This window comes from Nicotiana tomentosiformis, chromosome 6, assembly GCF_000390325.3.
Source record: "Nicotiana tomentosiformis chromosome 6, ASM39032v3, whole genome shotgun sequence".
In the NCBI taxonomy this organism is placed as follows: Eukaryota; Viridiplantae; Streptophyta; class Magnoliopsida; order Solanales; family Solanaceae; genus Nicotiana; species Nicotiana tomentosiformis.
Window position 1 is genome coordinate 1,229,393 of NC_090817.1, and position 20,438 is coordinate 1,249,830.

General features: G+C 34.3%; 3 protein-coding genes across 3 annotated transcripts; 2 read left to right on the forward strand and 1 right to left on the reverse strand.

Moving 5' to 3' along the window:
- Positions 1-375: 375 nt before the first annotated feature.
- On the reverse strand, positions 376-735 carry LOC104104330 (uncharacterized). Its single transcript, XM_009612388.3, has one exon. It carries the CDS (start codon positions 733-735, stop codon positions 376-378), a length of 360 nt encoding a protein of 119 aa, XP_009610683.1.
- Positions 736-6,873: 6,138 nt separating this feature from the next.
- On the forward strand, positions 6,874-9,473 carry LOC104104537 (transmembrane 9 superfamily member 11). Its single transcript, XM_070177036.1, has one exon. The coding sequence runs from the start codon at positions 7,195-7,197 to the stop codon at positions 9,166-9,168; it is 1,974 nt and encodes a 657-aa protein (XP_070033137.1). The 5' UTR covers positions 6,874-7,194; the 3' UTR covers positions 9,169-9,473.
- Positions 9,474-12,726: 3,253 nt separating this feature from the next.
- LOC104104538 (adenylate kinase 5, chloroplastic) lies at positions 12,727-19,658 on the forward strand. Its single transcript, XM_009612646.4, has 19 exons — positions 12,727-13,088; positions 13,555-13,647; positions 14,269-14,397; positions 14,477-14,611; positions 15,157-15,303; positions 15,562-15,636; positions 15,721-15,814; positions 15,977-16,026; positions 16,156-16,281; positions 16,632-16,667; positions 16,734-16,814; positions 16,918-17,056; positions 17,521-17,600; positions 17,690-17,755; positions 18,155-18,184; positions 18,274-18,383; positions 18,774-18,911; positions 19,030-19,059; positions 19,293-19,658. The coding sequence occupies exons 1-19, from the start codon at positions 12,846-12,848 to the stop codon at positions 19,315-19,317; spliced, it is 1,827 nt and encodes a 608-aa protein (XP_009610941.1). The 5' UTR covers positions 12,727-12,845; the 3' UTR covers positions 19,318-19,658.
- The last annotated feature ends 780 nt before the right edge of the window (positions 19,659-20,438 follow it).

Sequence of the window (20,438 nt, forward strand, 5' to 3'; positions counted from 1 at the left end):
AAATTTTCTAATAATAATTAGGAGCTAGAAATAATGGAATCATTTAATAGGAATTAAATTTGCGTTGAATACGAAAAATCAAACCAAAATTCATAGAGATGAAAGCGGTTGTCTCTTCCGGGAGATTCATAAAGTTGAAACGATAGAGAACATTAACACTATAACCCAGAAATCGAGAAATGCCAAATTTATTTTATTAATAAAAAATCAACAAAATAAAGATGAAAGCTATTTCTTCAAAAATTTTAACATTTCTTCATGCTGTCCAAATACACCATTAAACAAACAAATCTCAGAGAAACAACCACCATTTTTTGTTTAGTAGAGTAATAAAAAAACAGCAATTATTCCCTTCAAAATAAAAAAATTTATTAATTAAACCTTACAGAAAACAAGATCATCTTCACCATCTTCATTAACCGGAAGCAAATTCCTTTTCCCGTTCCCAATATCAGCCACAGCCGCCACAGCAGGTGAAGAACACGGCGATGAATGGCCGGAACCAGCCGCCGCTGCCGCCGCAACCAGTGACAAACATCCTTCACTCCACGACCGGCGAATCGGATACGAAACATTCAGTCCCCGCGACGAATGAGAGCAATCCCCTCGCGATTTATGCATCGCACAGCTACAGTTCCGATGATACGGCCTTTTTGAAATTTCCATATCGTGACCGGAAATTGATCCCTCGAATATTCCCCGGAATATTCCATCACCGGCTGCTCCGGTTGCCATTTTTAATTAAATTAGACCACCTTACTTTTAATATAGGCTCGTACGAGCTGGGTGGTGGCAGTGGCGAAAGAGAATGAATGAGTTGAAAGGAAGATAAATAGTGAGAACAGAAAAAGAGAGAAAAACGTGTAATGGGGGTGGGGTGGAGGTGGGTGGGTGGGTGGAATGCGTTGGGGGGGGGAGGGAAGCGGCAAAAGCGGCACCATCGAGGTGTTGAACCATGCAACTATTTTAACGTGGTACTTAGCCGTAGCTTGTGGGGTTGGTTGTTTCTTTATTTCCTTAGATCTAGATATTTTGTCGGCATTACAAACACTTTTTCTTAACATAGGCTCATAATTTCGTGAATATTTTCACAATCAAGTAACATAAATATTACTCCGTTATTGTTTCTTTTTTAGTTTGTTTCAAAATATATAATATATTTTTAAATTTAAAAATAATTTAATTTTAAATTCTTCATTTTACTTATTTTAACCTTAATGTGAAACTTTTATAACTATATAAATGTTATTGTCCCACAAAATTTTTACCCTTTAAACATTTAATACTACAAGTTTCAAAAATCTTTTTTTAAAAAATTTCGTGTCGAGTCAAAATAACTCATCTAAATTGAAACAGATGAGTATTAATTACAAATATCTACACTAATACTTTATCTGTTTCAATTTATGTGAACCTATTTCCTTTTTGGTCCGTGCCAAAAAGAATGACCACTTTTCTTATATGAAAACAATATACTTTTATGCAATGATTTATAGCCACACAAAATATATGTGACTCATTTTACACCACAAATTCAAAAGTCTTCTCTCTTTTCTTAAATTTTGTGCCCGATCAAACGAGTTCACATAAATTGAAACGGAGGGAGTATGTTTTTTTGTGATAGCATGACAAAGGGTGGGTTGATAAGGAATAATTAAGGAGAATTAGGGACAGATTTTAGGCTGATAGCTTCCGAAAAAGAGTATCTTGGAAAATCACGAACGTTATTAAGTGATATATAGATGACAAGTTCATATGATAGACGACAATTTTGGCTCGACTGATGAAGCTTTAGGGTTATGACGAACAAATGTGTCATGAGCTTTAGTTGTGAAAAATACGATAATAGAGATGGATATGACGTATATGACGGAAGTGTTGCTGATTAGAGCAAGTTAAAGAGAAAGATAAAGAACTTCCAAAAAAAAAATGCATATGATACTTTAAGCAATCTCATATCAGAAAGGAAGATAATAGTGAAACGACATATAAAGCAAATCATAAGTTAAAATGATATGTGATGTTTTAGGCTAGATATGGTGTAATCATTAATCAAGGAATGAATCCATGAGATCTCCTTTATCAAAAGTATTGAGTCTTTTTCCTTTTTTACAACAATATGGAACGTGCGTTATTAACAACACCACACAAATTGAAAAATAGAGATTATTGATTACATTTCTAATAGGTAAATTCCTTGAATTTGTTTCTAATTGTGAATTGGGAGGACATCAAGTAGAAGATTGTACACAGATATAAAGCTTCTCAATATAATAATTATAACCATTAATTATGATCTATAGATCTATGACGATGTACAAACATTTAGAGTGTTATTTATCATAATAGTGTAATTTCCAATTATTATTTTTTCAAATTAACTTTCTAAACTTACTGTAAAAATATATAGAATAAGACATGTCTAGAAAGCAAAGATGATGCCCCTATCACCGACCAAGAATAAGGAAATAGAATTAATGGTAGGAACAGTGTACCCAAATTCATGTCCCAAATAATGTATCCCAGAAGAGAAACACGCATTGGACACTTGTGGAAGTAACATCTTTCTTTTTTAGGCAAAGATTCAAGTAACTTAGACATCAAAGAAAAAAGAAAATCTAAGAATTTTTTTTGTTAACGAGGGAACTTGCAGCCGTTATTCTTTCGGTGCGTACGGATAAATTTCGTTTCTGTATGATATCCTGCAAACTATACAGGAGAGTATACCGTACTAGACAAGTCCCCGTACTAGACGAGGGGGTGCGACGAGCTCGATTGAGAAGGTATGCAGGTAGATTTCGAACCCTAAACAAATTTAAGAAAAAAATGTACCATTTATTAATAAGCTTTTTCACAATTAGGTAAAATCCCCATATTGTCGTACCTAATGGACCTAATTATCATTGATTTTTATGAAAGGAAAGAGGCTTCTTTGTGTTTCATTTATCTTGCAAGTTTCAATCTTTTAGGTGCCAAAAGACATACGCTTAACAAGTTAGTGGAAATAACTGGAAAATTCATATTCACACTTCTTTTTTGTCCTGTCTAACTCCACTCAAAAACATCATCCGCCTTTTTTCTTATTCTTCACGAGACTCAAATCTCAAATCTATAACAAGAAAAATTATTAAATAGGATTTCAAGTTTATGAGTTTCAGATTTTAATCATTTTAAGTTATTGAGTTCTAAATTATAATAATTTATATATATTTAATGGACTTTTTAAGACAAATACAAAATTTAAATCAAAATTATTGGGTTCGACCGAACTCGCTCCTGACCTTCTAGCTCCGCCCTCGAATGCAACTTTAAAATGCTCCGTGGAAAACAAATACGAGACATTTAATTACGAGATGCTATGTCGAACAACATATGTCATCTAACTATAAGGTCTATTGACTTTTAGTTAGGGACAATTACCTTAGAAAGTAGTAATATATGTTACTCCATTCGTTTCTTCTCTTCCAAATGAATATCCTTTATATAATTTCAAATATCAAACTTAATTACTTTTTATGGCTTTAAAATTATCTTAAATATTTTAAACTTGAAAATTGGCATATCGTAATACCACACTGTCATTAGAATAGAATAGGTAAACTTGGGCCTAATTTCGTAATACACAACTTAAGTATAGTCTTTTATCCAAAAGACTTATCTGTTTTGGGCTTTGATGTTCTAGAATTATGAATATTGACACATTATTACAGTGTTTGCAAATAATGAACTTAGTATTTGAAATACTTGTGAAATATATATTTTTTTAAAATCTTATTAGAGGAATATTTTAAGTGAAAATAATAACTTTCAGTCACATATCTTTCACTTTTTTCCATGTGAAATTCATATGCAAAACAATTGTTGAAAGTTGCCGTGACTGAGGCATTAGTTGTTCAGTTAGAAGTGGAAGGTCCAAGGCAATGGTGATGGAAAAATCTTTTGAGTTCTATTGATGACATCTAATTAATAATGCATCTATGACAACACAAAGAAGATAGCTATCCATCCTTTTGCGGATCGGGTATGCTTTTCTCCGAGGAAAATATTGATTGTGTCCGAGTAAGTAGGTAAAATTGGCCGAACCTCGTAAATTCTGGTGTTCTTTTATTGTTGTCTTATTGTCTTGTTTATTTTTAGTGATTGTCATAATTTTTGGTATAGTAATTGTGACTCATTCACACTATATATATTTGGCTTCCACGATAACAGTCACCTCCAACCCTTTTAGTCAGACAACTACTTCCCAAATGTTATATTGAAGACATTTGATAATGCATCTACGACAATAGAAAGAAGGTAGCTATTCCATTCTTTTGCTAACGGGGATATGCTTTTCTCCTTGATCATTGAGATTTTATGTTGACATCTCGAACATACTCGTGCCATTGGTGATGGACTTGGCGAATGATTTGTCAAGTTTCTGGGCTTGATTTTTTTGGGATGTGTACAACCGCCTCCACTCTTTCAGCTGGACAACTAAATCCTAATGAATAGGTGCCAAAAATTAGAACTCACACGGTCCATTTGGTCTCTATGGATTGATGAAATTCGTACTTTTTTGGATTTGTTAACTACACTAGTTATTTCTGTTGAAGTAATTTTAAGGGTTTTTGCTAATTTAATAACCAGCACTGGGAATTAACTGTTTTTTAATCTTGTAAGTTGTAATGATCACTTCAAATTTTGGGGATAATGACAATTGGGAACTGTGTTATAATCAAGTTGGCATGTTCCCAAGTCGTGAAAGTTTATGTTGCGCACGGCGTCAGGGGTTGACTTTCCTGAAATTGTGAACCAAGACACCTTATTGTAAAAGTTAATCACCCTCCTAAGCGCCCCCTACCCCACCCCCACCTCTCTCCAAATCACGGGGAGGAACATATCGTATTCGTTGAAAAATTATATTATGCATATATTAAATGTTGAATTTTCTTAACTTTTTCGCGTGCTTATTGTTTTAGAATCCTTTTCATGAAAATTTTGCATAGATCATTGTCAGAAATAATACTCCTTTTAGTGAATTTAATTTGAGTCGACATGATTTCCAAAAGCAATTAATATAAATTAAATCCAAACAAAAAGTTTGCATGTTAGGGTATTTGAGGAAAAGCACTTATGGTATTTTTTTACTCCAATAATTTTTAGGTTCTAAATAGGGGCGACACTAGATTCGGTCAAACTTAATAATTTTTACACAAACAGTATATTTATAGTACAATATTTATTAAATATATACAAATATTAAATTTAAAATTCAGTTACTAGAATTTGAAGTTATCGTTCTAAAATTTAGAACTCATAAGTTGAAATCGTCGCTACACCTCTATTCTAAACTTAACTTTTATGTTGTTTTTCAAACTGTTACATAAAATACTAATTATAAACTAATGTAAGAATTAAATAACAGATGCTTTTTTTATAAATCTTAGCTAACCATTTAAGTTAGTTATAAATCTATACATTTTTTGTTATGTTGGAAAACCACATGGGCTAGATATCAAAGTAAGATAAATTGCAGTAGTAGTAAAGCAAATTCCCATTATTTAAGCAAATCTCATTTCTTTATTGCTTTTACTAGGTAAGATCTCTTCTTCAAAGCTTGTATCGTACTTCTTAAGTTTCAGAAAGTTTTTCCTTTTTTAATTATTCATCCTAAAGATATAAAGTCCATTCTCGTTAATTTTTTTCTTTTTCATCAAAATATACTATATAATAAATACATTAATTATCAAACTATTGAAATAATTGATGGCATGACATTCACTTCAGACGTGTCGATACAAAAGCTTTCTATTTCTTTTCTTATAATTCTCAAAAGTCAAAATCATTGGTAACTTAGATAATTATTTGGCAATTAATTATTATTAGGCTTTATATAGATCTAAGCTGCTGTCTTTTTACGTGACAAGCTTGAAAAAGCAAAGGGAAACTCTATTCTTCATTTGGTCAAAAGGGTATTTGCAAGCTGTAAAATATACCATTCAAGATTTTAGGCAATTCTACCTATAATATAAAAACATAGATGTCGGTTACGATTGGTAGTAAATAATGCTTATTTGGCAATAATTGAATTATATTATGTAGGAAATATATAACTAGAATTTGGACATAAAAAATTATTTCTAAAATATGTCTAGAATAGGATTAATCTATCTATTTGGAAGGTGCCTTTTGAAATAAATAGGTAAGTTTATAAATACCATGTTTGATGTTTCTTATCAACTTAATTTGATTCTTCTATTCCTTGTGACTCTGTATTTTACTACATAGAGTTTGGTAACCCTATGTATTAATAGGTGCAATTACATAATGAGTGGTACAATCTTTTTTTCTTTAGAATTTTCTACTGATAGAATGTTTTTTCTTTAAAGATCTCGCATTTCACTTTCCCATTATTTGGTTATAATTACCTTATATAAGTACAACTATTGAAACAAAAGAAAGATATCAAAATATTGTAAAAGACGAAAAGGAGGAAATAATCTCCTATGAGTAGCCGATGATCATCTTATAAAAAAATTTATTTTTATGTTTTATTTAATAATTTCTTATATTATATGCTATTCATTTTATGTGAAAAAGGTCAAGTAACTAAAGAAACATTTGGTATAGGACATAAAACCGATCTTCTTAAAAGAAAGGAGGAAATAATGTCCTATAAGCAATATAATTTAAAAGGAAGAAAATAACTCTATAAAGATATTTTATACTGTTATTTACTGAATTTATTTTTATGTAATAATTTAACGATCTCATGTGAAAAAAATAATCCAAAAAGGAGGAATATTGGGGGCATATAAGTCATTTAATTAAGGGCCTCTAGGCCAAGATCTCCCACCGACGAAGAAAATGAATATATAAATACATATATATTCCCTAGTTATGTACTCTGTACATTGCCACCACCCTTTTGTTAGATCTTCCTCAGCTCAAATGTTACTCTCACAACGCTTCTCCTCTCCATTTTAGCCCATTTTCTTCCATAAGAGGTGAGCAAGATCTGCACTTTTTATCAAACACCTTCCTTTTTTCCTCTTTATATGCTTCATTAATCTTGTTTCAATATTGTCTTGTTTCAATATTAATCAGATCTGATATATATTGAGACCCCTTTTGATAAAGTACTGATCTTTGTATTAGAAATACACCCTTTTTGATTTTTCATTTAGATCTGAGCTGAAAAAAGGTGTAAAAATGGGATCTTTTGATAAATTCAAGATTTGGGTTTTGTTTATCTGCTTGGTTTGTGAATTGGGTCATGGGTTTTATTTGCCTGGAAGTTATCCTCACAAATATGAGGTTGGTGATTTCTTGAATGTTAAGGTCAATTCATTGACTTCAATTGACACTGAATTGCCCTATAGTTATTATAGTTTGCCTTTCTGTAAGCCTGAAGAAGGTGTAAAGGATAGTGCTGAAAATCTAGGTGAGCTTCTTATGGGTGATAGGATTGAGAATTCTCCTTATAGGTTTAAGATGTATACCAATGAGACTGAGGTTTTCTTGTGTCAAACCAAACCTTTGTCTGGTGAGGAATTTAAGCTTTTGAAAGAGAGGATTGATGAGATGTATCAGGTTAATTTGATTCTTGATAATTTGCCTGCTATTCGTTATACCAAGAAGGAGGGTTTCTTCTTGCGTTGGACGGGGTATCCGGTTGGGATTAAGGTTCAAGATCAATACTATGTGTTTAATCATTTGAAGTTTACGGTTCTTGTTCATAAATTCGAGGAGACCAATGTGGCTCGTGTGATGGGTACTGGGGATGGATCAGAGGTGATCTCAACAGTTGGAAATTCAGGATCCGATGCACCTGGATATATGGTCGTCGGTTTTGAGGTTGTACCTTGTAGTTACCAGCATTCACCTGATTCGTTAAAGAACCTTAAAACGTACAATAAGTTTCCGTCTCCAATCAAGTGTGACCCGACAACTGTGTCCATGGCTATTAAAGAAAATGAGCCTGTGGCTTTTACTTATGAGGTGAACTTTGTGGAGAGTGACATTAAGTGGCCATCGAGATGGGATGCTTATTTGAAAATGGAAGGTGCAAAGGTGCATTGGTTCTCGATACTCAATTCTCTTATGGTGATCACTTTCTTGGCTGGTATTGTGCTCGTGATCTTTTTGAGAACAGTCCGAAGGGATCTGGCAAGGTATGATGAGCTCGACAAAGAAGCTCAAGCCCAGATGAACGAGGAGTTATCTGGGTGGAAGCTTGTTGTCGGTGATGTTTTCCGCGCCCCTAGTAATCCTGGCCTTCTATGCGCGATGGTTGGAGATGGTGTTCAAATCTTGGGGATGGCTGTAGTGACTATCATGTTTGCTGCCCTTGGATTCATGTCCCCAGCATCTCGAGGAACGTTGATTACAGGTATGCTATTCTTTTACATGATTCTTGGTGTTGCAGCTGGTTATGTTGCTGTTCGTCTCTGGAGGACAATCTTCTGTGGTGATCACAAGGGCTGGGTTTCAGTCGCATGGAAAGCTGCGTGTTTCTTCCCCGGGATTGCTTTCTTTATCCTAACCACATTGAACTTCTTGCTATGGGGTAGTCACAGCACCGGGGCAATTCCCTTTTCTCTGTTTGTCGTTCTCATTTTACTTTGGTTTTGCATCTCTGTTCCCCTAACCCTGATTGGTGGCTACCTCGGGGCAAAGGCACCTCACATCGAATACCCAGTCCGAACCAACCAGATTCCACGTGAAATTCCACCACAGAAATATCCGTCTTGGCTTTTGGTTCTTGGTGCAGGAACCCTTCCTTTCGGTACTCTATTCATTGAGCTCTTTTTTATCATGTCCAGTCTTTGGATGGGTCGTGTGTACTATGTCTTTGGATTCCTCCTTATTGTCATGCTTCTCCTTGTCATCGTTTGTGCTGAGGTGTCTCTTGTTCTAACCTACATGCATCTATGTGTTGAGGACTGGAAATGGTGGTGGAAGTCATTCTTTGCTTCTGGTTCAGTCGCGATATACATTTTCTTATACTCCATCAACTATCTAATATTCGACCTCAAGAGTTTAAGCGGCCCTGTTTCCGCCACCCTTTACCTCGGATATTCACTCTTCATGGTCTTGGCGATTATGTTTGCAACAGGCACAGTCGGGTTCCTATCCTCTTTCTGGTTTGTACATTATTTGTTCTCTTCAGTGAAGCTGGATTGAAAAAGTCTCTCGGGCTTGAAGATAGAGATTGTAAGGAAAACAAACTATTGAAGAGCAGTGGCAGATGTCAAAAGCATTCTATTTACTTTTAATGTCATTTTGTAGGGTATTTGGAAGAGAAAAACAATAAACTCCTAAAGTTTTGTTAAATTCTTTATAGAAGAAGTCATTGCATGCTAGTGAAGTAAAGTTTCATCATTTGCTAGGATAAACATCTTATGATAGGCAAGCTTGAATGCTTTGCTTTCAAATTTGCCATCATTTCTCTAGATTTCTATTAATAGTGATGAATCTGTTATCCTTAACCTGTTTTTCTTATTATACTAATGATTCTTGTATCTATGTTTAATTTGTTTTTCAAGTTGGATTTGAGATGTGTTTTGAAACGTTGCTAGAAATCAACTAGTAAACTGTTATTCTGTTTAGTGGTTAAATCTACTAATGGATTAGTGTCTGTTCTAAATGACTGTGTTGTGAGAAATTAGGAAATCATCTCACTTTACAATGTACAAGCAATCTTTTGTGGTTTATCAGCCGAAATAAACATGCTGTATGCCTCTGATACTCCTAAGCTATATCATCCATTGTTATCGTAGAGTGACAGGGTGAGATGGACGAAATTCTTTCACCTCTAGTTAGCGGTCTCAGGTTCAAGTACTAGAAATGGAAAAATTTCAAGTGGCGAGCGTTTTCTCCGTTAATGGTCTTTACACGTTGCAAATTTGGATTAATCGAGCTAGTGAATATCGCAAACCACATGGTTAAACCAATCAAAAAGATATTGTCCATAGTTTTATTTTAGATGAAAGAACTTATTTTGATGAGTTATTCACTTATAAAGTTATACTATCTTGGGCAATCACTTTGGAGTTGCTGCAGAAGTAACAAAGGCCCCTGCTCAAAATAAATCAAGTGACATATTACTTAATGAAAATCATAGAGCCAAAAGTTTCTGAATATAAGGATTTGATCTAAGAAAGTTCAGTGTAAAGTGAGCAAACAAACAAAAGAAGGTAATATAAATGGTGGGGTTTCTTGATAGATCTTTAAGCTTTTAAAAAAATATATGAATCTTCAATATAGACTGCACTTCTAACTTCATAGCTTTAAAAGATTAATGAAATACGAGTATTGAAGTTAAGAAAAGAAGTCTCACCTCTAACTACTATTGACAAGGGAACAATTATCATGGAAATGACACAAAGGTAATATGGAGTAGTTTTTTTATCTGCTCAGAATGCCAGTAGAGTTGGCGTCATCTCAGACAAACAAATCTTTTGAAAAAAGCATCTCCCTAACTTGTGAAAATATTTGCTCCCCTCCCATGAACATATACTTAAAGTTATCACGATATTTTATTTAGATACTTCAATTAGGTTTTGTCACGATATTTTATTTAGATACTTCAATTAGGTTTTGTTACGATTGAATAACTGTAGCAGACCCATGGTATACCAATCAAACACATTTTGCACCGACTTGAAAATACCTCAAGCGCATATCTGCAAGCGCTCTTTACGAGGAATAATTAGCTAATAAAAAACGTCGATTACACTTGAAATATGTCATTTTCACACTTTTTGCGTACAATTTTCATTCTTCTTTCTTAGATTCACCTTTCATATCAAAGTGATTTAATTGGCTAATTATTTTACGGGCAACAAATCGTCTAAAATTTTATGGGCTCATCAAAATCGACCTAGTGAACTATTTCATTACTTCTCCATCGATGTTCCTCGTATTTTTAGCGTTTTAGGGCATACAACAGGTATTCAACACGTCGTCTTCATGAATTCAGCCGACTGATCCCGAATCGCCTAGAATTTTGTGGGCCTATCAGAAACGACATAATGAACAACAATCATTGCCTCGCCATAACTGTTTCTCATTTTTAGCGTTTTAGGGCTATAAAACTGGAATTGAGCATGATTTTTCATTTTTCGTGTGCTAAAAATGTTCTGATTGAATGTCTACGTCATCTTCATGAATTCGGATGATCGGCCCCGAATTATCTAAAATTTTGTGAGCCCATCAGAAATGACCTAATGAATAGTAGTCATTGCCTCGCCATGACCGTTTCTCATTTTTTGGCATTTTAGGGTCATAAAACAAGAATTCAACATGATTTTCCATTTTTCGTGTGCTTATATCCACGCCATCTTCATGAATTCGAGCGATCGACCCCAAATCGTCTAAAATTTTGTGAGCCCATAAAAAACGACCTAATGAACAGTAGTCATTGCCTCGCCATGACCGTTCCTCATTTTTTGGCATTTTAGGGCCACAAAACAGGAATTCAGCATGATTTTTGATTTTTCGTGTGCTTATGTCCATGTCATCCTCTTGAATTCGGGCGACCGGTCCTGAATTGCCTAAAATTTTGTGGGTCCATCACTAATGACCTAATGAGAAATAGTCATTGCCTCGCTATGACCGTCCCTTGTTTTTTGGCGTTTTAAGGCCATAAAACAGGCTCCTTTGACCCAAAAGTCAACCAAATTTTTTTTAAAAATCTTGCCAAAATTTATAAAATGTCATAACTATCTCTTAACAACGTTAAGGAGTACAACGATATAAGTACTACTAAGAAGGTTGTTTGGTGGATTGTATAAGAATAATACCGAATAAGGCGTGTTAGTAATGCTATGATTAGTAATATCGAGATTAAGTTACATTGGTATATTTTTTATTGACTATTTAGTTTGATGTATTAAGGATAGTTTTGCCTTTATATATGTTTATCTATGTGTTAAAAATCATGGTATAAATAAGATGTATAACTAATATATTAAAAAAATACTACCAAACAAGAGATTAATAGGGGATACCATCTTTAAAAATGCAAATTGTTAGACAAAAAGATAAAATTAGAATTCAATTTTTAATGAATCATTTGCAGAGATTTTGGTGTGAGAGGCTTATTCACGTCCCTTGTTTGGCAATGCTATGAAGCCCTAAGCCTAACAGGATGCTAGAGCTTTAGCTCAATAGCCTGATTATGTCTTTGCATTTTGCTAATTTGTTATTATGTCCAATTGTTGCACTAAAGTCTAGTTTTTAGTATAACATTTATTTGATTGTAAACCAATTATTATTGTATAAATTCATAAATATCTATAATAAGTATTTAATTGTAAACCCAATTATTATTGTATATTAATCGCCAGATGAATCCATAAACGTTAAATCCTGAATCCACATCTTGCAATCATGCGTTGTAATGGTATGATGCTTATTTGAAGAGAAAAACAAATAATTTAGTACAATAAACATAGAGTGAATTCCACTTTAACCCCTTGGTTGTGGTTAAACAATTTTTATGAATGTGATATTTTATTTGGGCAAAGATCACTTTTAGCCTGCGGTCTAAATTATTTATATTCGGTAAGCGCAAAAGTGTATAAAATTTATGTAGTTTTTATATAGTATAACATAGTACATAAATGTATATACGTACAAAAAAAAAAAAAATTTCAGAGTGTCACCTTCCCTTATTTTTCGATAAAAATAGCACGAGCTAGCCAGTTTTCGTAGACGGGCTAGCCAGTTTTCGTGGCCACTTCGAATCGTGGGAAGCCCAAGCAAATATTGGGAAGGAGAGGATTTTTGTGGTGGCAGTTAATCCGTTAATATCTGACATTTTCTTCCCTCCAAACCACCTGTGTGTCTCTTCTTCCATGGCATTAGCTTCAGTCACAATGAATTTTCCCTTCATTTCTACCCATAATAATTATCACAATCTTTCTTCAAACCTAACTTTCTCTTCTCTCTGTACTAATAATAATAACCCCTCTTCTAATTTCTCACCATCTTCTTTGAATTATATTCATTTTTCATCTTCAACTCTTTACTCAAAGCAACTAACTGTTTCTCGCAATGTCCATCGACAGACTCATTCCACGAAAAATCACAAAATCAAGGTCAGCATATATAGATCGTAATTATTATACATACATTTACATAATTAAATTTATGGAAGTATTTTGTGTGTGTTTTCTCTATAGAACTTGTTTTCCATTTATTAACTAGTTGAAACGTGAAATAGTATTTATGGAAGTAGAACCATGTGTGAAAGTTAACCCTTTTTGGTCTATTTTACCGAAGAGTTACTTATTTTACATTTCTTTTACTGATTAAAATATAAAAAAAGGAAGTAACGGTGTGACCTAGTGGTCAATGAAGTGAGTTGAGAACCATGAAATCTCAAGTTCAAATCCCAACGGACGTCCAACACTTAGTGCATAGAGTTATCTTGATAGTTGTTGCTGGTGGGAGTAGCACGTATCCCGTAGAATTAGTCGAGGTGCACGCAAGCTGCTCGGATACCACGGTTATAAAAAAAATTACAAAATGAAGTCTTTATTTATTTTTTTATTTTTTTTGCAGGTGATTTGTGCTAGAAGTGAACCCTTAAAGGTGATGATATCAGGTGCTCCTGCATCTGGTAAAGGGACTCAATGTGAATTGATTGTACAAAAGGTTTTTCATTCTTGATCCCTCTTGTTTTCTTCAGCTATTTGATGGTCAGAATTATCGCTTGATAGAAAGTTAGTAGCTTATTCCCCGAACCTCAACTAGTTCTGGATTGAGGCATAGTTGATTGATTGATTGATTGTTCACGACGTTGTGTTAAATAAAATTGGTCATGAACCATTGGTGAATATGCTAAAGCAATTAAGTTGTCCAATTTTTCCAGTTATGCGGATCATTTTATGTAGCACATAACGTGCCAAGTGTTTGTTATTTGTTATCCGTGACCATTCAAGGATGTGGTGGGATGGATAGGATCCCTCCACCCTTAACCAAAGGTCATGGATTCGAGCGCTGGGAATGGAGAAATACTTGGTAGGGAGCGCTTCCCCTTTCATTGGCCTTACAGGACATGAATCTGGATTAGTCTGGCCAGTGAGTCCCGTATCAATGGTAGATCTACATTGAACCTTATCAGTGCTTAAGCACCCATTGTATTTTAGCCAGCATACATTTCTATGTTGTGAACTAGCTAGAAATATAAAAATTTGTTGGGAACTAAACAAAATTTGTGGATGGGAATGTTTGTTAAACCTCCCCTTGAATGATATTTATCATGGTCTGTTTCAGTTTGGATTGGTGCACATATCAACTGGTGATCTTCTACGAGCTGAATTATCAGCTGGTACTGATATTGGAAATAAAGCCAAAGAGTACATGAACTCTGGTCGCCTGGTTCCTGATGAGATTGTAACAGCTGTATGAGATCATTCAAGTGTCTTTATATTAATGAATAACTTTCGCTTTTATGATTTTCAATATCGGCTTCTTCTTACAGATGGTGACAGCGCGATTATCAAGGGAAGATGCCAAAGAAAAAGGGTGGCTTCTAGATGGTTATCCACGAACTTTGGCCCAAGCAGAAAGTCTAGAAAGATTGAATATCAGACCAGATGTCTACATCGTGCTTGATGTACGTCCACCATACCATTACATAAGCTGCATTTTCTTTCCATCTTAAGTAAGACGATCTTTTGAAAACATACTAAAGATAGGCCAGATATCTTCAATTACAGTTTAAAATCTTAATGCAGTAAGCGGTATGACCTTGCAATGCTGGATCATATAGGGGGTAGTAGTTTTGCTTCAGAGTCTGTGTTTTATTCTTGTTCATGTATCTTCGAGAGTTGCTAGTCTATTTACTGGGGTAGTAGGGGTAGTAGTTTTTACCATTCATAAGCCAAACACTACTGACCAGAGGATGCATGCGCGAATAAATGTGATCGTCCTATGCGTTCTCTGTTTATACCTAATAGGTATATTAAAGCAAGAGTGAGTGGAAGAAGTAATATTTGAATAGAATCTCCAATTATTAGAGAAGTAATTCGCTAGCAGAACTTAAATTAAGAAAGAAATCCTTACAAGTGCATTGTGGTAATTCAGGTAGAATTTAGCCCACTTCATCTTCCATTTGATTTATATCCAATCTTTTACATAAAAAGCCTTTTTCTTCTACAGGTTCCTGATGAGATTCTTATTGACAGATGTGTTGGTAGAAGGCTCGATCCTCTCACAGGAAGGATATACCACGTTACTAATTTCCCTCCAGACACCGAGGAGATCAAAGCGAGGCTCATAACTCGTCCTGACGATACAGAGGAAAAGGTACTTTTAACCCCCGCATAGTTTGTCTTGCTTTAGTTTACTAGATGAATACTTTCTATTAGGACACGCTTATAAAATTAATCTAGTGTTTGCGAATCTGTTGTTCACTTAATTTCCACTAGAGGATTGTGTCTATCTATTGTCAAGACACCATAATATGGACAATCCTATTATCCATCTTGGAGATATCTAGAAAAGCTGAAGTATCTCATATATCCACACTCTACAGCTTAACCAGGTGTGCTAAATGCGTTTCAGGTGAAATCACGTCTGCAAATATACAAGCAAAATGCTGAAGCAATATTACCAGTGTACTTAAATATAATGAATAAGGTACATTTCACATTTACTCCTCATATAATTTTCAAATGATGTACCTTTTTCTAATGATTTTTACTTATGATCTGTGACAAACAGGTTGATGGGAACCGCGGCAAAGATGCAGTCTTTGAAGAAGTTGATTCCTTGTTGTCACGTGTGAAGAAAGAGGAACAAGATGCAAATAAATTAGGTCTGAAAAAGATGTGTTATTCAACAATAGCGAAGATGTTTTGCAGGACACTTCTTTTCACTTTCTTGTTAGCTATTGTACAGACCAACCGAATTAGCAGTCGTCACTTAGCTTAACGATAATTTGGACCCACTGAAACTTTACTCTAATTTTTGTTTACAGAAAAATCAGAAATTACCAGTACTCAAGTTGATATCGCATCTTCGAGCAAGGTATTCAGTTGCTACCGTAAATTATGGATGTAAATTACCATTTGTCTTTGATTTTTTTAAGGAGAGTTACACAAAAAGAAACAAGAGGCATATTTAGCTTTGACACTTTATTTGCTTATATCTTTACAGGACTGGAGGGGAATACCAACTAGACTAAATAATATTCCTCACTCAAGAGAAATCAGGGAATATTTCTACACTGATGTGCTTCAGGCTACTCAAAGAGCTGTCAATGATGGGAAAACTCGATTAAAGGTATGCTTTCCTCTGATTCTAAATTAATTCAGATAAGGTTGATATCAGAGTAGTTTGAGTTGATAGAGCTGTTTTATAATATAATCTTGATCGGCTATCATTTTACTTAAGACATCACCTTTTGCCACCATTTTTATAAATGCCACATTTTCATTGAGAAATCCACCTTTTTGTGGTGGAAGTAGATACACCGTATTATCTTCTGTTTAGTTTCTTGGAAAGGAAGAAAGGAATTACGTGGTTTGAACTTTGAAGAACAAATTTAGAACCTTTACAAGGAATCCAGGCTTTTTTCCATCTACGTTAGCTTAAATCCAAGTTAGACTAATACCTTTATCTTGAACTGACAGATAGAAATCAGTATCCCAGAGCTGAATCCTGCAACGGTGAGAAAACATTCTTTTATCATATGCCAATAGTTTATTTAGGTTTGACAGTATGTAAATGCACAGGATGTTTATCGAATAGGTACGTTAATGGAACTTATCCGGGTACTTGCTCTTTCATTTGCTGACGATGGAAAGCGTGTCAAGGTATGTCTCTGATGTTTATTCTTTCCCATTCTTATATAGTTAATCTATTATCTGTGAAACAAGGAAAATTATACATATTCATTTCTCCAGATATCATTTGTAGGTTTGTGTCCAAGGATCTATGGGGGAAGGTGCGCTTGCAGGGATGCCGTTGCAACTTGCAGGAAGTCGAAAGATATTAGAGTACATGGATTGGGGTGATTATGGCGCTCTCGGTACATTTGTCAATATTGGTTCTATAGGTATTATACAATTAAAAAGAGCATGTGATGACTTACTCTTTCTATCCAATATCTTGTTTCTAGAATTCGTTCATATATATTTGAAAATCAACTAAATTTTAACAAATATTAGATTTGAACCCGTAAGTTTGGAGGTACAATGAGTACTGTGCTAACAACTTTAAAGATCGAACTAATCAAGTTTAAATCCTGGATCTGCTTCCGTTCGCTTCATTGTGAGCGATATATTTCAGAATGTTGTCCAAGTATTACTGATTGTATAAACTTCGTAATTATATAAATGTTTCTGCAATGTGATGACTATTTTTGTTTGTTGTGTAAGTCTACACATGCTAAGATTAATGCTTAACTGTCAGAGGTTAACTTTGCGATTAAACACGATACAATCACATTTGATATTGGTTCTTTCATTATTAATATTTGGTTAACTCCATATTTACGACCAAATGTTATGTGTTTTTCAGGTGGCAAGGAGGTTGAAAAACAAGATGATTTGTTTATTTTAGTGGCTCCCCAGAATGCTGTGGGAAATTGCATTATAGATGTGATTCACTGTTGACCATCTGCTGTATTTTCCTCATATTACTCTTTATTCAGTTTATTATATTCCTTTTCTGCCGCTGAATAATGCAGGATATGAGAGCTATGACTGATGCTGCTGGTAACCGACCAGTTATTCTTGTCAACCCCAAACTAAAGGTTAGGATCTTAGTTCTCTCTTGTGAATGTGACTTCCTTTGAATTAAATTCAACTCATGGCTTACCATTTTCTCAAATGCAGTAGCAAAAGTTTCTTGAACAGTAAATTATTCTCGTGTCCGTACCAACTCAAATTATCTAAGTATTAGCCATGGATTCAGATTACTATCTATAATGTTTTTTTCTTTTTCTTAGCAAACGATAGTCAATAGAGGCACCAGAAAACCCCGTTAAGTAAGTTTTGCTTGCTCTTCCACTGTTCATAGCTTAGACTCCACTTTTCCTTTCACAGAATTAGTATCAGAATCATACTGAAAATTCGTAATCTTGTTTCGATTCATCAGTGAAGAAACGATTAAAAATGGCATGACGCTAATATCTCACATACTAATTGTGCAGGATTTACCTGGCTCAAGCGGTATCATGCAAGTAAGTAGTAACCATTAATGAGACATAGTGGTGAAAACTGTAGGAACTTCGTCCTATGTTCTGATTATTTTTTCCTGTTTATCTGCAAGACAATGGGTAGAGATAAGAGATTGGAGTATGCTGCATCATTTGAAATATGCTACCACTTCCGACTACTCTACTATGCAGGAACGCAATATCCTATTATGGGTGCCCTCAGGTTAGATTTTTTTCTTTGCCATTACATGATCAAGAAGCAGAAGGGAAATCTAAAATGGCACAAAATGTTTGTTTTGGTTTAGTGTAAAATGCAGATTGTATATAAGTCTGCATTTTTTGAAGTCTTAGCTCTTGAAATTAAAGATGTATCTTATCTTTTTCACTGACTGTCCGGTGGACAGATTGCCGATATAAGTATATAGCAACTTGTTGTTCAAACATTAGTCTTCTCTAATGCGGAATTTTGATTATCGTTTTTCTGCTACATCTACCCACAGTCTGGTATTTTGTACTATTAACGGATAGATTCTTGTTTTAATGGCCTCTGCAAAAAAGAACGGTTGAATATATATCGATGGTCAAGATTCAGTCTAATTAATTCTCATGTCAGGATGTCATATCCATACCCTTATGAGTTATATAAGAGAGTGGATGAATCGCCTGGGAAGGAAAAATACATACCTTTGGCAACATTTGCAAACAGGCCAAGCATTGATGAAATGAACGATGCCTTTGAAGGAAAATCAAGGTATGCCACAAATCATGAACCTGAATTAAACTCATTACAAACTCCTAAACTTTTATAGTCTGTTCATTACCTCTATATCCCTGCATTAACATGATATTTAACGATTACTCTTTTGCAGAAATCAAGAGAAAAAAGCAGTGGGATTTTGGTAAGTGATCCTCTAGTGTTAAAGTTGTCTTCGTGTGATTTATAGGTCATAGGTTCGAGCTGAGGAAACAACCTCTAATGCTTGCATTAGGGTAGGCTGTCTACATCACACCCTGGGGTGCAGCCTTTCCCTGATCCTGTATGAATACAGGATGCTTTGTGCATTATATTGGGCTGCTCTTTGAACTTAAGTTGGTCATATAAATTGATAGATTTATTTTGCCGTTCTTTTAGGGGCTTTTTGAGTGGCATACTGTAAGAGTTGATGGAGAATGCATGAACATCGATCACAAAGGATGCAACACTTACATCTGAACATCCAAAATTGATGGTAAACCAATCATCTTTTGGTTTTTGGATCCTTTGAAATGCAAGTTAAATCAAGTCAAGTTTTTAGTCTCCTAGCACATATCATCCTAAAGTGTATATTTCCTATCTTATGATTTGGCAGAAAATGCATTCCTTAAAAGAATTGTGAAGGACCTTTCTATCTGTATATATTTCCTTTTCTTTTAGTTAAAGAGAGAAACCAACTATGTTAGTCTCATGGTTGTACCTATTTTTCTCTATTGTAAGTTGAAGCGTCTTTAATCTTTTCAAGTTAAGAACATTAAATATTAGACTCATCAAGTTTGATAATGTAAAGAAATTAAGTTATACCCATTGATAACGTAAAGACTTTTCTACGCTACTCCGTATAATTTAACACGTGGTATTACTTACTTTAATGCACTTGGTTGAATGCTGAATTATTTATCCAAGGGAACGTGGATCGATTCACATTTAGTACTTTTATCTCGTCGCACCCACGTCCTAGAAATTCTAGATCCGCCTCTGTCCACACTATTAAATAATGTTACATGCAATTATTTTTTAAGTAATCTGATAATGTATATATTTTATATTATGGTTGCATAAAACTTAAACTCATCCAAATATAATTTAAAAAATAAAATAAAATAATAGTGTAATTTCAGTGACAATCACAATTAATAAGGATTTGGGGTTTAGGGCACGCACAATTTCCTTAATGGTTTACTCCTACTCCTAAAAGGTTTCCAAAGTTAAACCCATACACATTAGGATTTAGGATGATATATATGCATAGAGTTACTCCGATTAATTCCTATAAGGTTTCTAAATAACAACAACTTATATTATAAATATATATAAACCCTTCTTCTTCCTTCTATAAACTCATTAAAAATTTGACCTACATAAAAAAAATGCCAATTCCCACGCAGAGTACTTATTTCTTCCCGCTTATAGTGTTCTTCATTTTTTTTGATTTGATACTTTTATACATTATTATAAAATACTTGCTTTTTTATGGAGTAACACGACGACAACGTTCGAATTATGCAGAAGAATTAGCAGCAG

Excerpts from the sequence above, each read along its gene's own strand:
- LOC104104538 (XM_009612646.4), top strand. The coding sequence starts at position 12,846 with ATGGCATTAGCTTCAGTCACAATGAATTTTCCCTTCATTTCTACCCAT. Across the intron at positions 15,815-15,976 it reads ACAAGATGCAAATAAATTAG|AAAAATCAGAAATTACCAGT; the intron begins GTCTGAAAAAGA and ends TTTTGTTTACAG. Across the intron at positions 19,060-19,292 it reads AAAAAAGCAGTGGGATTTTG|GGGCTTTTTGAGTGGCATAC; the intron begins GTAAGTGATCCT and ends CCGTTCTTTTAG.
- LOC104104537 (XM_070177036.1), top strand. The coding sequence starts at position 7,195 with ATGGGATCTTTTGATAAATTCAAGATTTGGGTTTTGTTTATCTGCTTG.
- LOC104104330 (XM_009612388.3), bottom strand. The coding sequence starts at position 735 with ATGGCAACCGGAGCAGCCGGTGATGGAATATTCCGGGGAATATTCGAG.